This window comes from Primulina eburnea, chromosome 5 (assembly GCF_022965805.1).
Source record: "Primulina eburnea isolate SZY01 chromosome 5, ASM2296580v1, whole genome shotgun sequence".
Lineage (NCBI taxonomy): Eukaryota > Viridiplantae > Streptophyta > Magnoliopsida > Lamiales > Gesneriaceae > Primulina > Primulina eburnea.
The window spans coordinates 39,965,170-39,990,450 of record NC_133105.1 but is presented as its reverse complement, the minus strand read 5'-3'; the positions used below and the strand labels follow the sequence as shown (position 1 = coordinate 39,990,450).

Here is a 25,281-nt window from a genome sequence, read left to right as displayed (position 1 = left end):
ACATCTAGATATTTGACAATGGCTGTCAACGACTCTCCTATCTTAAATGCAATTAATATCAATCTGTAAACAAAGCATGCTCATATCCGCATATAAACAAAGCATATTCATATCAGAATATAACAATAATCTAGTATGTGGTTTTATTGGGAAACTCAGATAGGATCTTATTTGAGTTATATCTTCCCAAATATCACATGAATTATACCTTTGTCGTCCCGGTCTGACGAAGACGATGATCTGTATTCAACTCTGTCCATATCAAATCTGAAATGACAATATCGAATACTCTGTATCAGTGAATAACTCAATATACAATTTGTTCTGATCAATACTCAATTCAGTATACAATCTGATCAATATCTGAACAAGATACAATCTGAGTCATATCAATAATATCACAATCTAATCGAAATCATATCTGAATCTGATCAATCTAACTCAACTGATGTTTCGACGGCATAACAATATAATCTGAATAACCCCGTCAATCTGAACATCACATATATAATACCAGAACTCATAATCTCAATATCGGTATGTTCACAATCAATGATACACAATTCTGATATCAAATATCAATCAATATCTTTCACAATTCATAACAATTGCATACCCAGTCTATTCTGAAATCTGACTTCGATTATACAATATATATGGTAGTAGAAACACCATATCTGAATCATATTCAGTTCTGACAATATCATAATTTCAAATCAAGTCTAATCGTAACCAAACTTACGTCCTTGTGTAGCTCGTGCCAAGAGAAACACGATACTGCGTTCGGATTCGAATTCTGATAGACGGATCTTCCAAAATCGCAAATCAAAAAGGCGTAAGGAAAATTCTCTCAAAGCCTCGACCCTTTTCTGAAATTCTGAAGGATTTATGTGTCATTCCTCTATATATATACTGCATGCAAATCGTAAAACGTGGCTTATTTTGAAATGGGATCGGTTACGGTGACCGGAAAGGCAACGGAAGCACAAAAATTTTCGATTTTAGCATATAAATTTCGGCCACCTTGAGTTTGTGTAGGAAATACAATAAAACACTAAAATGACATTCATAGTGTGTTTAGAAATAGTTACCTATCAACCTCTTAAGGTTGATGATGGCTCCAACTTAGTTGATATACAACTAAGCTCTTGATGGCAAGACAATCTACAAGCTTCACCTTGTTCTTGAATCTTTCCTTCAAAATTAGGCCCACCACTTGCAAACTAGAACCCCTCTTATTTTGCACTAGAAAAATAAAAGGATTTTTCAAGGAGAAGTATTTTTCTTCCTCAACACTTGAAGAGAAAAATTGAGAGAAAACTTGGTAGAATATGAGTGTAAGTTTCGGCCATATACATTCAAAAATGGGAGGAGGGAAGACTAGTCTTGGTTGTGGGAAAAATAGTTGTGAATTCCAATGCCATGCCTTGGACTTTGCACAAGTTGTCTCCCCAACCTTTCATCTCCCATGCATGCATATCTAATTTGATTTTTAACAAATAAAAATCCATGGACTAAATTTAATTATCTCAAACATATTTGAGACTAATTAAATATTACTTGAATTTACTCAAGTCCACTAGTTAAATAATTTATTTAAATTGAGCTCTACAAGACTCAATTTGATTTAATCAATTCAACACTTGAATTAATTTAATTATTTGGACTCTACTAGGTCCACTAGTGTTTAATTAATTCAACACTTGAATTAATTTAATTTAGTCCATAATAATGTTTATGAAAATCACAATTTTCAAATACATTATTTATTTGGCCAACTTTTAATTTAAGAACACATTCATAAATTAAAATTACATTTCTCTCATAGAAGTCATACTTCTATTTTTCCTTACGCTTATAAACTCATTTATAAGCCGTTCAACACATTGAACTATTTTACTTCTCAACGGGATCTAGAAAGCTAGTACTTGTGTGGCCCTCAATGGTTCATTGAACAACTAGCCGTGGGTTCACATCTCCATGTGATTCGGACTAAACATGTCCTTATATGAGCATACCCCAATTGCTCCATTCTTACTTATCAACTCCTTGATAACAAGAACGTCAGAACTTAAGTCTGATAGTACCCAACCAATCATGTTAAACGCCTAGCAGCATCGCTTACATGATTCCCTAGGTATCAAATGATAGTGCCTGCAAGAACCATTCAATTATAGGTTAGCGTACAGTACGGTCCCTTCAACTCATATATCCCGACCGATTCGACAACCATTGGTTTATCGAGAGTTGTCAATGAATCGATACTATGTGTCATGTTGTAGTTGCATCGATGGTGTAATCTATGAAACCCCTTTCATAATTACCACCATACTCTGATCAGAGATTTCAATCTACATACACATGAGAACACATAGGATATCCATACCCGAAGGTAAGCGGTGAATCCCCGACTACAATGCATCGACTCCTATACGTTTCGACAGAACACCCAACCTTGCCACCTGATGACCCCATGAGAGTCGGTAAACAAGCCAAAGTGTAATTCTAGCACATAGAGTCTCAATGTTGTCCCGGGTCATAAGGACTAATGGTGTACAACCATAAACTAGGACTATTCCACTCGATAAGTGAGAACCACTTGGAAAGTCCTTTTATGGAGGGTTGTTCAGTGCACTCTACAAGGAGCACCTATCTGCATGTTCGGACATCACAATGTCCCCTACCAATGAAACATGGTACTCACATCGCAGATACTAGTCTCTAACTCGAGCGGCCTATATCCTTCTTAGTGGCGGCTGAATCGACTAGGAACCGTTTAGAATATACAGTATTCCAAATATGAGTTTCATGATACTCATCATATGAGCATCTCATATTCTTTCTACTATTTGTATATTCAAGGACTTTATCTATGCAACTAGCATGGGTATACAGATAAAGATGCGCCAATATAATAAATTCAAATATTATTAAAATAAAGATTGTTTATACATAGAGTTTCATCGTGAACTCTCGGCCAACACTTGGCTCGACGTGCACCTACTCTAACAATCTCCCACTTGGACTAGAGCCAACTACCCATATACTTCAGACCCATTGATTCGCGATGCTTCTCGAATGATGGTCCTGGTAAAGGCTTAGTTAGTGGATCAGCAACATTATCTGCGGAGTCGACTTTGTCAATCATGACATCTCCTCTTTCCACGATCTCTCTGAGGATGTGGTACTTTCTCAATACGAGTTTGGACTTCTGATGAGACCTCGGCTCCATTGCTTGAGCAATCGCTCCCGTGTTGTCACAAAACACCGGGATAGGAGCAACTCCATTAGGAATGACGCCCAACTCTTGGACGAAATTCCTTATCCAAACTGCCTCCTTTGCTGCAGCTGATGCAGCAATGTATTTTGCCTCAGTGGTGGAATCCGCTGTACTCTCTTGCTTGGAACTCTTCCAAGAGACAGCAGCACCATTGAGCATGAATATGAATCCAGAGGTTGACTTTGAGTCATCAATATCGCTTTGGAAGCTAGAGTCGGTATAAGCCTTCCAATTTTAGTTCTCCACCCCCATAGACCAAGAACAATTTATTGGTCCTCCTCAAGTACTGGAGTATGTCTTTCACAGCTTTCCAATGTGGACGACCAGGGTTCGATTGATATCTACTCACTACACTTAGTGCGAAGGCCACGTCAGGACGTGTAGATATCATCCCATACATGATGCTACCAATTGCAGATGCATATGGAATGCGTGTCATCGCCACTATCTCTTCATCAGTCTTGGGAGACAGGGACTTGGATAGGGACACGCCATGACACATTGGTAGATGTCCTCTCTTGGACTCATCCATCCAGAACCGCTTAAGGATGGTATCAATGTATGTGGACTGGGTGAGACCAAGCAATCTTTTTGATCTATCTCTATAGATCTGTACTCCTAATACAAAAGATGCTTCACCCAAGTCTTGCATCGAGAACTTGCTTGCTAACCATATCTTAGTTGATTGCAACATTCCTACATCATTCCCAATGAGTAGAATGTCATCAACATACAGCACCTTGGAATGTCACAGCACTCCCACTGACCTTCTTGTACACACAGGGTTCCTCAGGATTCTTAGTAAAATCAAAATCTTTGATTGTACTATCGAATCTAAGGTTCCAACTCCTGAATGCCTGTTTTAGACCATAAATAGATCTCTGAAGTTTGCATACCATATGCTTCACTTCCGACAGATGTAAACCCTTCGGGTTGAGACATGTAAATCTCTTCCTTAATATCCCCATTAAGAAAGGCTGTCTTAACATCCATCTGCCATATCTCATAGTCATACCATGCAGCTATGGCTAGCAAAATCCTTATGGACTTGAACATTGCAACTGGAGAAAAGGTTTCCTCGAAGTCAACTCCTTGTCGTTGAGTATATCCTTTTGCCACCAATCGCGCCTTGAAGGTCAATACCTTCCCATCCGCCCCAAGTTTCCTCTTGTAAATCCATTTACACCCTATGGGAACAGTTCCCTCAGGTGGATCCACAAGATTCCACACTTGGTTCGAATGCAAGGAATTCATCTCAGATTCCATTGCTTCAAGACACTTGGATGAATCGGCATCAGATAACGCTTCTTTGAAGGTCCTTGGATCACATCCAAGGTTAGGCTCATCATGGCCCTCTTCAAGAAGCAGACCATACCTTATAGGTGGTCTCGAGACTCTCTCGGATCTTCTAGGAGCTTGTATCTCCTCTCTGGGCTCTTCGGGTGTGGGTTCTCAATTGTGGGTGTCTCTCGAACTTCTTCGATTTCTATCATCTCTCCTTTTCTATCCAATAGAAATTCCTTTTCCAAAAAGGTTGCATTCCTAGAAACAAACACTTTTGTTTCTTGGGGATGATAGAAGTAGTATCCAACCGAATTCTTTGGATATCCCACAAAGTAACATAAAATGGATCGACTATCCAATTTATCTCCCACTACCTGCTTCACATAAGCAGGGCACCCCCATATTCTAAGATAAGAATATTTGGGTGGCTTACCCATCCATATCTCATATGGAGTCTTGTCAACTGCTTTTTAATGGACATTGTTCAACAACAGTGCCGCTGTCTTAAGCGCATATCCCCAAAATGATGGCGGCAACTCCGTGAACCCCATCATAGACCGAACCATGTCCATCAAAGTCCGGTTACGATGCTCCGAAACACCATTCAACTGTGGTGTAGCAGGCGGAGTCCACTGTGAGAGAATCCCATTCTCCCTAAGATACTCTTGGAACTCGGCACTCAAGTACTCACCACCTCGATCCGATCGAAGTGCCTTGATGCTTCGTCCCAATTGCTTCTCTACTTCACTTCTGAATTCTTTGAACCTTTCAAAGGCTTCAGACTTGTATTTCATCAAATACACATACCCATACCTCGAAAAGTTATCGGTAAAGGTGATGAAGTAGGCATGTCCATGCTTAGTAGTGATGCTAAGCGGACCGAACACATCGGTATGGATCAAATCCAATAACCCTTTGGCTCGCTCCACATGGCCCTTAAAGGGAATCTTGGTCATCTTACCTTTCAGACAGGATTCACAAGTCGTGAGAGCATTAATATCGGACATATCAAACATGCCAACTCCCACTAGCTTGTTCATCCTTCTTAAGGAAATATGTCCTAATCCTGCATGCCATAATTGTGCCGAATTAAGAGTATCTTGTTTGCGCTTATTTGTTGTTGTTATTGCTTGGACATTGTTAATTGGAATATCTTTTAATTTTAAGGTGTAGAGATTGTTTTCAAGTTCTCCGGTACCAACTTAAACATTCATTCTTGTAAATATTGCAAACACCTTTGCTAAATAGACAAGAAAATCCATCAATATCAAGCATAGAAATGGAAATAAAGTTTTTCACCAAGTCTGGTACAAACAAAACATCTCTTAAAACAAGCTTAAAATCATTGTTCAAATGCAAGTAAACATCTCCTACAGCCTTGGCAGCAACTCTTGCCCCATTGCCCATCCTCAAGAAGGTCTCACCTTCCCTGAGCTTCCTACTTCTTCCCATCACCTGCAAATCATTACAGAGATGTGAGCCACAGCCGGTATCCAATACCCAAGAAGTAGAGTTAATGGAGATATTTACTTCAATGTAGAACATACCTTTGCAAGAACCATTCTTGGCAAGATATTCCCTGCAGTTACGCCTCCAATGTCCAGGCTTCTTGCAGTGATGACAGATGTCAACAGTCTTCTCAGCCTTCACTGGTGTGGCTGCCACTACGGGACTCGGAGTCTGCCTCTTCGAGGGCACGCTCTTCTTGGGGCGCTGGAAAGAACGTTTCTTTCCCTTCCTAGGTGGACCGGTCTTCGTACCAGATGAAGAGCCCACATAAAGAACCGACTTACTCTTTCTTGATGGTGGACTCAAAAGTCACAAGCATGTTCACCAACTCCTCAAGGGTCGGCTCCATCTTGTTCATATTGAAATTCACCACAAAAGGATCAAATGAGTTAGGCAGCGATAACAGCAACACGTCGGTGGTCAACTCTGAAGGCAACATCAAATCCATGCCAACAAGCTTGTCCACGAGTCCAATCAACTTTAGGCCATGCTCATGGAGCGAGGCCCCATCTCGCATGCGCAAAGTGATTAGCTCCTTGACGGTAGCATGCCTTAGAGGCCGAGTCTGCTCACCAAAGAGCTCCTTGAGGTGCAAATGAATGTCAGCAGCACTTTTTGCACCCTCAAAACGCCTCTGCAGCTCATCATTCATAGAAGCCTGAATATAACACTTGGCCTTCAAGTCATGGTCACACCAATCCTTGTAGGTCTGCAATTCCTCAGGAGTCCAGTCAGTCGGAGCCTTATCAGGGGGCGACTCAGTCAGTGTATATGCAATCTTTTCCGAGTTCAAGACGATCTTTAGATTTCTCAGCCAAGTGATATAGTTAGGTCCGGTTAGAACGTGTTTTTCGAGTATGGCAGAAAGTGGATTGCGAATTGAAGACATTGTCAAATTTTGTACTGAAAAGTAAAACAGATAAATGTTAATGACTATTTTAAAAATATTTAATAAGATATAAAGTATGGACTTTTACTTTATATATATTTACTCCCACTGTTTTGACATCTTTCACTACCCTCTAGTGAAAACAGGAAACTCCTTTCCTCAGTAGGTACGTAAGGCCCAATTAGCGAATTATGATCCCGAATAATATCAGCCAATCACAATTCCTAAAAGGTAGTTTCCAATTGCATCACAATGCAACCCTTAACGTAAACGTTTGTCTCACGTTTGATTAGGACCCAATATTGACGTCGTTCATCTTTACGTGTCAAGCCTTACCCATCGATGTTGAACCTTAATGGACGGTCGCCATGAGTTCCCTCAATTATCTGAGCTGAAGTCATGGGAGTTCCACGTAGTTCACATCACCATGTCAAATGGATGTCACAGCTTTCCGGTACTAAGGGCCCCCCACAATAATATGAGCCGAGCCCCGAGTACGGGTAGCGATTCGTCATGCACCCATTTGTCGATGGAAGACATGGAAATTATAAACAAATTTATAATTCCCCTTTTCAGGCTTGATATTAATTTTGAATCTTATTCAAAATGAGGGTTTTTAATTTTGAAAGGTCTCATCATTAATTTTATTTAAAAGCTCGCCATGTTTGATCGTATGTTTGCCGGATTCATGCAACTTTGTTATTATCATAATAATAACGCACATACTCATTATTTATAACATATCATGCATATATTATAAACACTAAACAAACAAGGATGATCAATCGCCCCAATACTAACGGACCGTGTGAGCTAAACACCGGCCTAGGTCCAATCATAGGGAAATGCATGGGATGCAAATGCAACTATTACATTAGCTTCCAATATTTACATGTCTTCGATCTTCATAATCATCATGGCCACCATCTTCCAATCTTGATCATCCACTATACTAATATTTACAAATAAATATCCATGGCAAATAGGGATACATCTCATGGGGGTGGGAACGGGCCATAAACCAAGCCCACTTTATGAATTGATAATTATTACAATCATTCAACACAAAATATCCTAGCATACACCTAGCAAATTGGGCTTGGGCTTTTGATCATCCTTCATGCATAATATCACATATCATACACCATCAATTAATTATCACAATAATTAATTGATCCAATATTATATATCTTGATCCAATCACTAACCGCCACGATTATAAACTAAATTAACAAAGTATACAAACACCTTTGTCTGCTTTCAAATTAATTTATTTATAACCGAATTTTTGTAAAATACCATTTACTATAAATATTTAAAGTCCAACTTAAAATATTTATTTCATGAGAAAATATTTGCAACTTTTGTAATTTAAACTTAAGGGCCCTAAAAATTATTTTTCACCAAAAACGTTTTGGCCCATTTAAAATTCACAAATATGTTAGCCATCCAACGGCCCAACAACTCAAGGCCCATGACACTTTGATAATCCAAAACACTTTTGGAAAACCCTAGTCGTCATTGCCGTCGCCGGAGCTCCGTCGCCGGATTCCGGAAACAATTTTTTTTTTAATTAAATCATAGGGGTTTCGGGCAGCCCCTATGGCTGCCCTTGCTGCCCGTTTCGGGCAGCCCCTCGAGCAGCCCGAGGTGCTCGAAATGGGCAGCAACTTGCTGCCCAAAAATGAAAAATTTTCTGCCTTGTTTTTGTTGCAAAAATATTTCTCAAGCGGTTCGAAATCAATCTCAATATAATATCTTGTATTTGCTACACAAAATCGTAACCATTGCTCTGATACCACTTGAAAGGGGATCGGTTACGGTGATCGGAAAGGCAACGGAAGCACAAAAATTTTCGATTTTGGCATATAAATTTCGGCCACCTTGAGTTTGTGTAGGAAATACAATAAAACACTAAAATGACATTCATAGGTGTGTTTAGAAATAGTTACCTATCAACCTCTTAAGGTTGATGATGGCTCCAACGTAGTTGATATACAACTAAGCTCTTGATGGCAAGACAATCTACAAGCTTCACCTTGTTCTTGAATCTTTCCTTCAAAATTAGGCCCACCACTTGCAAACTAGAACCCCTCTTATTTTGCACTAGAAAAATAAAAGGATTTTTCAAGGAGATGTATTTTTCTTCCTCAACACTTGAAGAGAAAAATTGAGGGAAAACTTGGTAGAATATGAGTGTAAGTTTCGGCCATATACATTCAAAAATGGGAGGAGGGAAGACTAGTATTGGTTGTGGGAAAAGTAGTTGTGAATTCCAATGCCATTGCCTTGGACTTTGCACAAGTTGTCTCCCCAACCTTTCATCTCCCATGCATGCATATCTAATTTGATTTTTAACAAATAAAAATCCATGGACTAAATTTAATTATCTCAAACATATTTGAGACTAATTAAATATTACTTGAATTTACTCAAGTCCACTAGTTAAATAATTTATTTAAATTGAGCTCTACAAGACTCAATTTGATTTAATCAATTCAACACTTGAATTAATTTAATTATTTGGACTCTACTAGGTCCACTAGTGTTTAATTAATTCAACACTTGAATTAATTTAATTTAGTCCATAATATGTTTATAAAAATCACAATTTTCAAATACATTATTTATTTGGCCAACTTTTAATTTAAGAACACATTCATAAATTAAAATTACATTTCTCTCATAGAAGTCATACTTCTAATTTTCCTTACGCTTATAAACTCATTTATAAGCCGTTCAACACATTGAACTATTTTACTTCTCAACAGGATCTAGAAATCTAGTACTTGTGTGGCCCTCAATGGTTAATTGATACAACTAGCCGTGGGTTCACATCTCCATGTGATTCGGACTAAACATGTCCTTATATGAGCATACCCCAATTGCTCCATTCTTACTTATCAACTCCTTGATAACAAGAACGTTAGAACTTAAGTCTGATAGTACCCAACCAATCATGTTAAACGCCTAGCAGCATCGCTTACATGATTCCCTAGGTATCAAATGATAGTGCCTGCAAGAACCATTCAATTATGGTTAGCGTACAGTACGGTCCCTTCAACTCATATATCCCGACCGATTCGACAACCATTGGTTTATCGAGAGTTGTCAATGAATCGATACTATGTGTCATGTTGTAGTTGCATCGATGGTGTAATCTATGAAACCCCTTTCATAATTACCACCATACTCTGATCAGAGATTTCAATCTACATACACATGAGAACACATAGGATATCCATACCCGAAGGTAAGCGGTGAATCCCCGACTACAATGCATCGACTCCTATACGTTTCGACAGAACACCCAACCTTGCCACCTGATGACCCCATGAGAGTCGGTACACAAGCCAAAGTGTAATTCTAGCACATAGAGTCTCAATGTTGTCCCGCGTCATAAGGACTAATGGTGTACAACCATAAACTAGGACTATTCCACTCGATAAGTGAGAACCACTTGGAAAGTCCTTTTATGGAGGGTTGTTCAGTGCACTCTACAAGGAGCACCTATCTGCATGTTCGGACATCACAATTTCCCCTACCAATGAAACATGGTACTCACATCGCAGATACTAGTCTCTAACTCGAGCGGCCTATATCCTTCTTAGTGGCGGCTGAATCGACTAGGAACCGTTTTAGAATATACTGTATTCCAAATATGAGTTTCATGATACTCATCATATGAGCATCTCATATTATTTCTACTATTTGTATATTCAAGGACTTTATCTATGCAACTAGCATGGGTATACAGATAAAGATGCGCCAATATAATATATTCAAATATTATTAAAATAAAGATTGTTTATACATAGAGTTTCATCGTGAACTCTCGGCCAACACTTGGCTCGACGTGCACCTACTCTAACATATTTTTCAAGCAACACGCATGACTGCGGGTGCGGTCGTGTCATGCACCGCGGGTGCGCTCATGCTTCGGCATGTTTATCATTTTCTGAATTCAGCGACCGCGGGTGCGGTCTGTTCTTACCGGGTACGGTCACACCACCGTGGGTGCGCTCCTGTTAGCACCGCGGGTGCGGTGATGCTACGGAATTTCTTGCCAACTTACTGTCCATGCACCGCGGGTGCGGTGATATCTGGCATCGCGGGTGCGGTCTTGCATTTTCCAGAATTTCTCATTTTTCCATCCTTGCAACACTTTATAATCTTGTCTTATCAATTCTATAATTCTTGGGGCATTACATTTCTCCCCCTCTTAGATCTGAGTTCGTCCTCGAACTCATAAGTAATCGGTTCAGATATACTAGAAGAAATGTATCATAAAATTTAAGTCAAAACTCATCTCAATGAATCCATTCTGAAATCTCAATCTTATATTCTCGATTCGATCTCTCCAAATAGCTTTGAGAAAATCAATTTCGCAACACTGGCTATACAACATCCGTATATACCAAACCACAGCTCATAACAAATCATTATCATCAGCTGCTATCAAGTTTGTTTATCCCATTCAAGGACATATTTAATCTTCCACTCTCAATACCAAGCATCATCGTCCTATGTTGGTTTATTAAATCTGTCATTTCTGAGCTATCTTTATTCCTTTCTGAATCTTCTTGATAAGGACTCTGTAGTACTCACTGTACAATGTGTCGTCTGTAACTATCTCTGTACTCTTTTGATAGCTACCACCACACAATCACCCATAATGTAACAATACCTCATGTCAACTAGTGCTAGCATCCAGCACTACCACTCTCTGGATATCTTCCATATCTGGATAGTACACTCTGGCTATCCGTCAATCGGTGAAAAATCTGTGAAATAACATATGGTATACTCTGCCATATGTGCAAAATAAATCACAATCAGATTGTGCAATCTGACCATTTCTTTGACATCAATCTGTGTCATTTGGTCATGTTTGTACATCATCTTGTACAAACTGATAGATATAGATTGAACAATCTGTCAATCACAATCATATCATATTTCAATTTGGAGAAAATGGCGGTAATTTCATTATGAAAGCCATAGAAATGCACTCCCATTTCTATTCAGAAACATGCACATCTGTAATAATCTTCTGATTTCTGTCTTCATTTGTTGACAATTCGAACAATTCAGTACAATTTCTGCCAAAATTTCAGTACAAATCTGTCACAACTTACTTACTCTGTCTATATCGAAACTGTCTGTTCGAATATCATACATTCTCAGTCACATACATGACAACTGAAGCAACTGCAGTTAGTAACATAATTTAAAGAAGAAATACCTACCTGATATTCGGTTCTGACTATCAATATCAATTCTGTTATACAATACTGAAACATTCTGATATCACAAGCTAGTCAATTTCATACAAAACACCAAATCATATATCTGTTACTTTGATCGATGCTCCATTCTGATTATCAATCAAGCTCTGAACATTCTGATCGCATTTCTGAACAGCTGTACCTCTCGAAAACAACTCTGATACAATTGAACTGTATATATTCTCAACGATTCACAACAATCTGTATCATATACGGATTCAAAACAACAGTAATATCAAATCAGAAACAAAGTATCAATATCCTATACAGATCTAGTGAGTTCAGTGAACTCATAAAACAAGGATTTCTGGTAAATATCTTCATGTCATTCTGATCAACTGTTATATCTTATCTGCAAATAAAATGTGCTTCCAACCAATATAAGATATCATGAATACTGATTTAGAGCAATAGCAATACTCAGCAGATATAACAAAACAGTCAAATAAAATAATCTGCCAAATCAGACAAAATGCATTTCTGACAATTCTGACATTTCTGAAATTTCTGATCTCCATATCTTTCATTCACTGATCATAACCGCAACTTGGGTCAAAGTCAATCTGTATACTAACTTCAGATAACGCATATTCTGAATACAATCTGTTTCAAGCAGGACTCTTAACTGAATAATTTCTGTATACAATCATTATAGTTCTCAGAATATTCAATACAATCTTCAGATATTCTCTTCAATCAATCAAATTCTGCAATTATATCAAAATATCATAGATACAATGAGCATAAAATCATCAGAACATCTCTGAAGATACTGACATATGCCAAAGAGAAACACTAAATCGGATGTAACTCCTGGTCAGTACTCTTCTACTGATCTTTCAATTCTTTCAATTCATTCTGTATCATTCTTGTACATTCAATATCATTCTGTACTGACTTCTAACATACAAACAATACCTGATCTACATTCAATTTCTGAAGTTTATCTTTCTGAGATCACCACAAATCTGAAATCTTATCTAGGCAAACAACGGCCAACTTATATATCCCTGGCAAATCTGCCAATGCTAGGCTCGATTTCAGTAGGTCTACTGAATACATAGGGATGCAATCTGCTCCTTTCTGTATTAATCGAGTCATATACCATACAGATATTAAAGGAATTCTAAATCTAGAATCCTTATCGTGGTATCTCCAATGTCAGTCATCTCTGGTCTGACTCTTACCATTTCTGGAAAAATTCTACAATATGTCTGTACTTGTTCAGCATATACATATCAATAATGCGTTCAAATCAGAAAACACAAGTACATCAGAATCTAACTCAATTTCAGTCTCATCTTACTGTAGTATATAATATATACAGAAATCTCTGATATCAATATTTCCTCCACAAGCAAGGACATCAATACTACAGTACATACAAACCCAACAGATACAACATATCTTCATGCTACTCAGTCAAAGATATTCTTAACAAATGCATTAGTATATATCAATACATATGCAATAGAATCATAAAGAATAGTACCTGTTGTGAATTCTGGATCTGTGATTTCAATGGAACTCTGTTCCCTACGATCTTCGGGAACGCTTTTGGGACAAACTTTAGCAAAGTGTCCCGGCTGTCGACAAATATTGCATCTACCAGTCACTCCCTGGCATTGCTCGGTGGGATGTCTCCCTCCGCAACTCCTGCAATACACTCCAGTATGGCTCGGACTAGAACTACTGGAACTCGAGGAACCACTTCCTAACTTCTTGAATGGCTTCTTTCGAGCTTTCAGCAAATCTTGCTTCCCACTCGTACTGCCGCGATCAATCCTAAGAGGGGATTGCTGTGTCTGGGATTGCTTCACACACAACCTCCCTAGCTGTCTAATCAGACTCGCCTCAGCTCTCTTTGCTCTACTCAGGATGTCAGCAAAATGGTAAGGTCGCTGTAGATTAATAAATTCAACTACCTCCGAATTCAACCCTCTGATGAACTGATTTACTATAGCTTCATCATTTCCAGCTAGCTGAGGAGCAAAATGCAGTAGAGTAGAGAATTTAGCAATATATTCATCAATATTCAACTGACCTTGGCTCAAATTCTCAAACTCTGTTTTCTTGTCCTCTCGGTACGAGACTGAGAAAAATCTTCGATAAAATTCAGTCTTGAAGACTTCCCAAGTGATCACAATACCACATTGTGCTAATACTCCTTTGATTGTAATCCACCAATTTCTGGCAGTCTCTCGTAACTGGTGAAATACCAATTTAACTCTCTGTTCATCTGTACAATCCAGTAGATCAAATAGTATTTCTATGTCATCAACCCAGTTCTGACAATCTTCAGATGTCTCGGTACCACTCAGAATCGGCGGTTGTAGTAACTGAAGTTCTGCCAACTTTACTTCCATCCGAGTTTCTGATGCATCTATCTGTTCAAACGAAGTACTGCCCTTTTCTGAAATTCTTCGCGGCGGTATATCTGAATATCAAACAGATTAGTACATAATCTATACAATCTGTTTCAGCCCTCCTCTGATCATATACCTCTGATCCAGACTCGGTTCTGATTCAGGCTTAACAATTACATGCTGCAATCAACTCAGATAACAAACAACATGTAATAGGGAAAGCAATAACTCATGCTAGCACACATCATATAAATCAACATTGGCATAAATCTCATGCTAGCAATCACATGCAAGGAAGAAAATTCAATCTACCCCGCTCATTCTCTTCTATCTCCATCTAAAAGATCTATTAGTTCTGACTATCTCAATCTAAAGGATCTATGGCTCTGATAATCTAAGTCTAAAGGAACTATCGGCTCTGATACCACCTGTTGTGGGGACCCGGACGCTAATCATCTTCTTAATCATCGTTGGGATTTAATTATCAGTTCTGATAAACAGGGTCTAAAAAATTTTTCTTTTTAGAATGTAAATGCGGAAGGTAATGAAATCTAAATAATATACATCTCTGTATAACAACTACAATTCAGTAGAAAAGTACAATACAGTACACTCCACGTCTAAAGTTTAGTTACTAAGTTCCAGTAATAAAACAAGTCTACAGTAAGTCCGGAATCACCACGCTAACTCGTCTTTTCTTATCGTCTTCTTGACCCTGATTCAGCCCCACCTGTTGTCATGCACACATACAAAACAAGACAACAGCCGGATAACTCCGGTGAGAATAAATCCCAGTATAAAACATGGTAACATGCATATAAATAATCAAATCATGAAATATTCTATCATGAAGGAAATTAAAGCAATAGATTTCATTGTCTATGAAATTAAATCAAAATAAGCATGCAACTCAAATCAGCTAAACATGCTATTCAAATCAAATCATATAAACATGCTATCATAACTGAAAGCAATAAACATGGGTTTCATAGTCTATGAAACCACCTCTATAAACACATGCAGTTCTAGTCAAATCATGTCTAGACTCGACTCAACTATAACTCTAGGGATCCCGTTGTGAATAAGACGTCAATGGCTGTCACCTACCCTCCACTCGGGGTGACTGTACGTCTTATTCCTAGACTTCGGTCTGAGCTGTATCAACGACTGCAATAGGAGTCAGGGCTGCTCCTAAGCTGAGATACACCGAACATCTAGATATTTGACAATGGCTGTCAACGACTCTCCTATCTTAAATGCAATGAATATCAATCTGTAAACAAAGCATGCTCATATCCACATATAAACAAAGCATATTCATATCAGAATATAACAATAATCTATTATGTGATTTTATTGGGAAACTCAAATAGGATCTTATTTGAGTTATATCTTCCCAAATATCACATGAATTATACCTTTGTCGTCCCGGTCTGACGAAGACGATGATCTGTATTCAACTCTGTCCATATCAAATCTGAAATGACAATATCGAATACTCTGTATCAGTGAATAACTCAATATACAATCTGTTCTGATCAATACTCAATTCAGTATACAATCTGATCAATATCTGAACAAGATACAATCTGAGTCATATCAATAATATCACAATCTAATCGAAATCATATTTGAATCTGATCAATCTAACTCAACTGATGTTTCGACGGCATAACAATATAATCTGAATAACCCCGTCAATCTGAACATCACATATATAATACCAGAACTCATAATCTCAATATCGGTATGTTCACAATCAATGATACACAATTCTGATATCAAATATCAATCAATATCTTTCACAATTCATAACAATTGCATACCCAGTCTATTCTGAAATCTGACTTCGATTATACAATATATATGGTAGTAGAAACACCATATCTGAATCATATTCAGTTCTGACAATATCATATTTTCAAATCAAGTCTAATCGTAACCAAACTTACGTCCTTGTGTAGCTCGTGCCAAGAGAAACACGATACTGCGTTCGGATTTGAATTCTGATAGACGGATCTTCCAAAATCGCAAATCAAAAAGGCGTAAGGAAAATTCTCTCAAAGCCTCGACCCTTTTCTGAAATTCTGAAGGATTTACGTGTCATTCCTCTATATATATACTGCATGCAAATCGTAAAACGTGGCTTATTTTTCAAGCAACACGCAGGACCGCGGGTGCGGTCGTGTCATGCACCGCGGGTGCTCTCATGCTTCGGCATGTTTATCATTTTCTGAATTCAGCGACCGCGGGTGCGGTCTTGTTCTTATCGCGGGTACGGTCACACCACCGCGGGTGCGCTCCTGTTAGCACCGCGGGTGCGGTGATGCTACGGAATTTCTTGCCAACTTACTGTCCATGCACCGCGGGTGCGGTGATATCTGGCATCGCGGGTGCGGTCTTGCATTTTCCAGAATTTCTCATTTTTCCATCCTTGCAACACTTTATAATCTTGTCTTATCAATTCTATAATTCTTAGGGCATTACAAATTCAATGAGCCAAAGCTCTGATACCAAATGATGAGAATCCAAGTACGAATGAATAGCAAACACGATTATCGAAATCGCACCCTCAATTCAATAACAAACAAGGATCTATTATGTTGTCCCGATCATTTGAAACAAGTAAAGATTTGTGATATTCACCTCTAAGTGATTAACACTTAGCAACAAATATCAACGATGATAACAATTGAATCAAGAACGAACCTTCAAAGAACTTGTTTTGACAATCCGTGCGAGAAACAATCGACAAACGCCACAAAGATGCAATCTTTGATAAGTTTGATTTGATTTTTTTCTTCTTGTGAAGAACAAAGCTAAAAGTTTTGGGAATTGAGATAAACTCAAGTTTTTCTTATATCATTCAATAATATTTTCGTTCATAATGTTTACAATGATTAAATAGACAAAACAAAACAAGAAAGGTGTGTGAAAAGGCTTAAATAAGATAACTAGCAAATTTGACACGTAAGTGCGCCAAAGGACCGCTGGCGCGGTCCAGTCTCGGGAAAAAAAATAAATTTTTTAAAAAAAAAATTTTTTTTTTTTTTTAGCAAGACCGCGGGTGCGGCCCTGTTTTGAGCGCGGGTGCGCTAGACCTTCGGCAATTTCACTTGAATTACATTCCAAAGACCTCCAATATTATTCCCATGAATCCCAACCTCCTCAAATTTAGACATCCAACTTGTAGGACTTCCTTGATAGCTCATCATGAGTCCTTGAAGTGCATCTTTAAACTTCTTGCTTCTTCCCCTTGTTATAGTTCCTTCAGGCATTCTTTGTTGAACTCCACCACTTGCTTGAATATGCTTGATTCATCATCTTTTATCACAATCAAGCTTGAAAGTCCGAAGCAACAACACATCTTAAATCTTCCCCAAACATTTGCACACGGTGCCTAACCAGAATCATATCACGATCTTTTGAAACAAGTAAAGATTTGTGATATTCACCTCTAAGCGATTAACACTTAGCAACAAATATCAACGATGATAACAATTGAATCAAGAACGAACCTTCAAAGAACTTGTTTTGACAATCCGTGCGAGAAACAATCGACAAACGCCACAAAGATGCAATCTTTGATAAGTTTGATTTGATTTTTTTCTTCTTGTGAAGAACAAAGCTAAAAGCTTTGAAAATTGAGATAAACTCAAGTTTTTCTTATATCATTCAATAATGTCTCGTTCAACAATAATACAATCATTATATAATAATACAATAACAAGAAAGTAGTGTGAAAAGGCTAAACAAAAGTAAATATCAATTTTGACACGGAAGTGCAGACCGCGGGTGCGCTGCAGACTAGACCGCGGGTGCGGTACAGTCTCGGAAAAAAAAATAAATTTTTTTTTTTTTTTAGCAAGACCGCGGGTGCGGCCCTGTTTTGGGCGCGGGTGCGCTAGAACTTCGGCAATTTCACTTGAATAACATTCCTAATTCCTATAATATTATTCCTATGAATCCCAACCTCCTCTAATTTAGACATCCAACTTGTAGGACTTCCTTGATAGCTCATCATGAGTCCTTGAAGTGCATCTTTAAACTTCTTGCTTCGTCCCCTCGTTATAGGTCCTTCGGTATATTCTTTGTTGAACTCCACCACTTGCTTGAATATGCTTGATTCATCATCTTTTATCACAATCAAGCTTGAAAGTCTGAAGCAACAACACATCTTAAATCTTTCCCCAAACGTTTGCACACGGTGCCTAGCCAGATTCATATCATACTCCCCTTCTTCAAAAAGATTTGTCCTCAAATCTTGTTTACCTACAAAAAAGCGAAGCAAGTTAGTAATAACAAGAAGTATATTATCAACATGCTTACATTTAAGCTCAATATTGTAGACATTTTCAGGTGCTCGCTTCATCATGACTTCATCAGATTCCTGCAAAGAAGAATTAACATCGCTCGGAATTGAACCGGCTATATCATCACAATGACAATAAACCACTTTGTACAAAGGTACTTTAAAGGGTTTATTCAAAAATACATAAGTCTCAACCTCACTCTTTTTAATCTTTTGGGCCTTTAATTCATTTTTCTTTTCTTTTTCTTTGGCCTCTTTTTCTTTTATCTCTTTTTTATTTTCTATGGCCATCTCACTCTTTTCATCTCTCTTTCTTTCGGCCATTTTAATTTCTTTTTCACTCAATTCAAGAAAAATTTTCAATTGATCCTCAAGAACACTTGGATTCAATTGAACCAATGAAACATTTGGTTCCTCAACAAATTTGTGTACAATAATTTCTCCTTGCCTACTTTCCTCCTCCATAGTAGGCAAATTAAGCATTTCTTCTCCACTTAATGATTCGTTCTACGTTGTATATCGTTCAACAATATTCACTCACCAACTAGTGGAATAACATAATCTTCAACTATATTCATCACCAACTCAAATTTATGTTCAAGTTCACCAAAAATCTCAACTACAGATACAGATTCAACAACAACCTCAACATCCAATTGAGATTCAATCTCAACAGAAGAATCTAATATTGTTAGCTCCTTACGTTGACATTGGGTAGTATCATGCCCAAATTTTAAACACCAACAACATATAATATCACGAGTACTAGAATTTGAGTTTTTACTTGTACCTTGATAATCATATTTGCTAGCTTCACATCTCGACTCCTCCATTGGCCTAGCGATCATTTTCTCTTTCAATCTCGTCCTACACGTGGATGCCAACGACTCCCGATGCACACCACGTTCACCTCTCCGGCCAACTCCTCTATCCTCCTTACATCGCCTATCATCATCCCGATCCAAATACAATGATCTATTCCCTCCAAATCTTCTACGTCGCATATCCTCATCATATTGCCTATCATGTATTTCCTCTTCTTCACTCCGCCTATACCTCTCACGTTGTGGGGACCCGGGCTCTAACTCAATTCTTTTTGGGATTTACTGGATCTTTGCTCGAAAATGTGGGTCAAAAATTTGCTTAAATCATTAAATCAAATGTATAGTCAAAGCATAACATGTCTTTATAATAATTAAACAACATCAGGCACATACAAGTCTGTTTAGTACAATCATTCACTAGTGTTCAAATCCCAACTATAAACATAATTAGTACAAGTCTAATAGGAAAACACTAGAAATCTTCAACGCCCGAGATCTCCACGCTATCGTCAATCTCTCATCTAGCTCGAGACCCAGATCATGCCCCACCTGTTGCCATGCACACATACAGACACGACAACAGCCGGATAACTCCGGTGAGAACAAATCCCAATATAAAACATGTATGCATGCAATGTAATAATTCATACACCAATGCATAGCATATATCAATGCACATGAATATAAAATCTGCAACATGTAAAGGAATATAAGTCTGTATTCAACCTCTAATTCTTGACTCGATTCATTTCTACTCTAGGGATCCCGGTGTGAATAAGACGGTCTGTCACCTACCCAACCACTCGGGGTGACGGTACGTCTTATTCCTAGACTCCGGTCAACTCTGTATCAAGGGTCTACACATAGAGAAAATCTGCTACTATGCGTCGATACACCGAAACGTCTAGTTTTGGCCGATCTGCCAATATCTCCTATCGCAGGACTCGAATATAAATCAATAAACAAGATATTACATAATCAAGTGTAATAACAATCTAGTATGTGATTTAGGGAAACTCGTATCAAATCTGAATCGAGTTGTGCAATCCCGTGACCACATGAATTATACCTTTCTTGTCGTAGAACTCGGTCAAGATCTCGAAGTAGAATGGCAACTCTGTCAATTCAAAATCTGAAATGACAATGCAACAATATATTCTATCAATACACAACTCAAAGCAACTCACATCAATTCTTGTACCAATCAATAATCAGTCTCGGTACGAATTTGACGGCATAACGACGTGATTTCTCGATACCGATCACTCAATAATATCATACCCAATCACAAGCAACTCATACTATCATCAAAACATCAACATATATTCTGAAATCTGCATATTTTCGGTCTATCACATGCTGGTAATTCTCGAACATCTATACGGTATCCGAAATTCAATCCGATTGCATTTCTACGATACTCAATATACTAAAAACACATATTTCTAACAAAATCATAACTTCTCCAACATATGAATTTCGAAGCATGCTGGAAATGAACAATACTTACATCCTTAGCTAGCTCTTGTTTCAAGGTTCACAAATCTGTACTCGAAATTAAAATCGGATAGCTAGTTGTTGCATAATCTCAATTCTAATATGAAGAAACTTTGAAGAAAACAAAGGGGAACTCTCGGTGCTCTCAGCTGCAGGAATGAAGAATGAAGATTCAGCAATTTCATATATATACATGCCATGTGTCAAGCCAAGAAACAAAGATGGCATTCTCGCATACAGCACCGCGGGTGCGGTCTTCTTGTACTGCGGGTGCGCTCATGCTTCGGCAGCCCTTTCATTTTCTGAAATTCATCGACCGCGGGTGCGGTCTCTGCAAGACCGCGGGTGCGGTGATGCTACGGCCAAACTTCATAATTCTGAATAATACACCGCGGGTGCGGTCTTGTCCGAGGCGCAGGTGCGGTATGGCTTCGGCCATTCTTTCAAAAATTCTCATTTTTATGTCATGCATTCTTACCTCTTCAAATCTAACATCAATGACAACTGATAATTCTCGAGCCTTACACACGTAGAGGCTTAAACTCCTTCTCCCATATTTTATCCAACCCTTTTAACATAGTTTGAAATTGACGATGGTCAATCATTATACCTGCAAGAAAAAGGTTAGTATAAAACAATAAAAGATAAGTTTCCTCACCACGAATCCTCACTGATCACTCCCATGGAAATTCACTCGACTCACCTCTTTTTTTTCTCACTACAAAATACTCACCGGTCACTCCAAAGAAATAACGCTCTCACTCAAGTGTTTTCACTCGAATTTGATAGTTCTATCTAAGATGTGCTCAAGCTTTGTACTTGTATATCAAACCAATCAGACTCAACTCGTGGACACTCGCAACTGTCTCACTTGGACTGCACAAAACAAAGAACGATAAAATAACACAGATTTGAAAACAGAACACAGGATAACAAAGATCTGATAACAGAAACGAAGGAATAACACAGATCTGATAACAGAACGAAATTTATGTTTTTCTTTTCTTATATAGAAATATTTGACAATAGAAACGAAAGGATAACACAGATCTGAGAACAGAACGAAATTTGAGACAGATCTGAAAATAGCAACGAAAGGATAACACAAAACCGAAACAGAACAAATTTTTGCTTTTGTTTTTGATAGATATGACAATAGAAACACAAGGATAACACAGATCCGATAACAGAACGGATATTTATATTTTTATTTGATTTTTAGACAGATCTGAAAATGAAGAACAAGATACTTACTTGATTTCAATGAGCCAAAGCTCTGATACCAAATGACAAGAATCCAAGTAAGAATGAAAGGCAAGCACGATTATCGAAATCGCACCCTCAATTCAATAACAAACAAGGATCTATTATGTTGTCCCGATCTTTTGAAACAAGTAAAGATTTGTGATATTCACCTCTAAGTGATTAACACTTAGCAACAAATATCAACGATGATAACAATCGAATTTCGTACGAACCTTCAAAGAACTTGTTTTGACAATCCGTGCGAAGAACAATAGACAAACGCCACAAAGATGCAATCTTTGATAAGTTTGATTTTTAGTAAACACAAAGCACAAAGCCTTGCAAGATTGAGAGAACTCAATGCAATTTCATATATCTTCAATGAATGTCTCGTTCAACAATAATACAATAACAAGAAAGTAGTGTGAAAAGGCTAAACAAAAGTAAATAGCAATTTTGACACGGAAGTGCAGACCGCGGGTGCGCTGCAGACTGGACCGCGGGTGCGTTACAGTCTCGGAAAAAAAAATTTAAAAAAAAAAAATTCTTTTTTTTTAGCAAGATCGCGGGTGCGGCCCTGTTTTGAGCGCGGGTGCGCTAGACCTTCGGCAATTTCACTTGAATAACATTCCAAATTCCTCCAATATTATTCCCATGAATCCCAACCTCCTCTAATTTAGACATCCAACTTGTAGGACTTCCTTGATAGCTCATCATGAGTCCTTGAAGTGCATCTTTAAACTTCTTGCTTCGTCCCCTCGTTATAGGTCCTTCGGTATATTCTTTGTTGAACTCCACCACTTGCTTGAATATGCTTGATTCATCATCTTTTATCACAATCAAGCTTGAAAGTCTGAAGCAACAACACATCTTAAATCTTTCCCCAAACGTTTGCACACGGTGCCTAGCCAGATTCATATCAGGATGCCTATACTTGATGGTTATATTATTGATTGCCCTACAATCTACACACATACGCCATGAGCCATCTTTCTTAGGAACTAATAAAACAGGTACAGCACAAGGAGACATGGACTCACGCACAAAACCCCTATCTAACAACTCACTTACCTATAGTTGTAGCTCCTTAGTCTCCTCCGGATTGCTTCTGTAAGCTGGACGATTTGGCAATACACTTCCGGGTACCAAATCAATTTGGTTCTCAATCCCCCTCAATGGTGGTAATCCTTGAGGTAGCTCCTCCGGAAATACATCTTCAAATTCCTGCAAAAGTGAAATTACAATGCTCGGAAGGGACCCGGCTATATCACTTGTGTTAAGGAGGATCTCCTTATAAACAATCAACACAAGTGGCTCATGTGTGTGCATCAATTGCTTCAACTCACTCTTTTGGGCCATATATGTTTTCTTTTTGGCCTCTTTCCTCTCATTTTCTTTTTCCTCATTTTTCTTTTGTATGGCTATCTCAATTTTTTTATCACTTTTGTTTTTAGCCATTTCATTTTTCTTTTCAAAGGCCATCTCACTTTTTAATTCACTCTTTCTTTCGGCCTCATCTCTTTTCTTCTTTTTCAATTGGTCCTCCAACACTTGCTTTGGGGACAAAGGAAGTAAAACAATGGGTTCTTTCTTGAGTACAAAAGAATATTTATTTCTAAACCCATCATGTGTCACTTGCCTATCATATTGCCATGGTCTCCCTAACAAAATATGACAAGCATGCATTGGCACCACATCACACAACACCTCATCAATATACTTCCCAATCGAAAACGCAACCAAAACTTGTTTGTTCACCTTCACTTCGGCACAGTCATTCAACCACTGTAGCCTATATGGTTGGGGATGTTTCAAAGTAGGCAAGCTCAATTTTTCCACCATTTCAAGACTAGCAACATTGGTACAACTTCCTCCATCTATAATAATGTTGCAAACTTTGCCACTGACAAAACATCTAGTATGGAACAAGTTTTCCCTCTGATTCGTCTCCTCTTCTTTGACTTGGGCACTCATAATACGCCTAGTCACTAATGCCTCACCCACAACTGCTTTATATCCCTCATCAGGATCCTCTAATACAGGCATCTCCTCTTCATCCTCTCCATCATCTCCCTCACTATGAGATTCATACTCCCCATAATTATTCAACACCATCACCCTTTTATTGGGACATTGGCTAGCAATATGTCCAACTCCTTGACACCTAAAACATTTAATATCTCTAGAACGATTAATAGGGGTTTCAGGTTTACCTTGAATTCCCTGCTTAGGCGCCTCTTGTTTCATGTCAACTTTGGGCTTGACCACTACCTTGCTTTCTTCACGTTTAACAACATTGGAACGCCAACGTGTTGATGTATTCTCAGCTTGTGTGGTACGACCAACTTCTCTCCTCTTGAGTTGTTGCTCCACTTTTATCGCCATCTGCACCATTTCATCTAGATCCAAGTAATGTCTAAGCTCCACTTGATCTTGAATTTCCCTGTTCAAACCACACAGAAAACGAGCCATAGTAGCCTCTCTATCCTCATCTATGTTTGTTCTAATCATGACTACTTCCAATTCTTTATAGTAGTCCTCAACACTCTTCACACCTTGTCTCAAAGTTTGTAACTTCTTAAACATTTCTCTATAGTAGTGATTTGGTACAAACCTTTTCCTCATTACGCTTTTCATCTCCGCCCAAGTTTCTATAGGCCTCTCATTGCATCTCCTCTTAGTGGTCACTAATTGATCCCACCAAATAATTGCATAATCAACAAATTCAACCACGGCCAACCTAACCTTCTTTTGTTCGGAATAATGGTGACAATCAAACACAAATTC

At 38.3% G+C, this 25,281-nt stretch overlaps 1 protein-coding gene across 1 annotated transcript in view; it reads right to left on the bottom strand.

Annotated features, from left to right (window-relative positions):
• Positions 1–24,888, bottom strand: part of LOC140831524 (uncharacterized) — a 30,610-nt gene extending 5,722 nt beyond the window's left edge. The window contains exons 1-2 of the mRNA XM_073195275.1: positions 24,253–24,888; positions 18,946–19,006 (exon numbers count right to left, since the gene is read on the bottom strand). Coding sequence (XP_073051376.1) covers positions 18,946–19,006; positions 24,253–24,888 — 697 coding nt within the window. The remainder of the gene's footprint in view (positions 1–18,945; positions 19,007–24,252) is intronic.
• Positions 24,889–25,281: the final 393 nt, after the last annotated feature.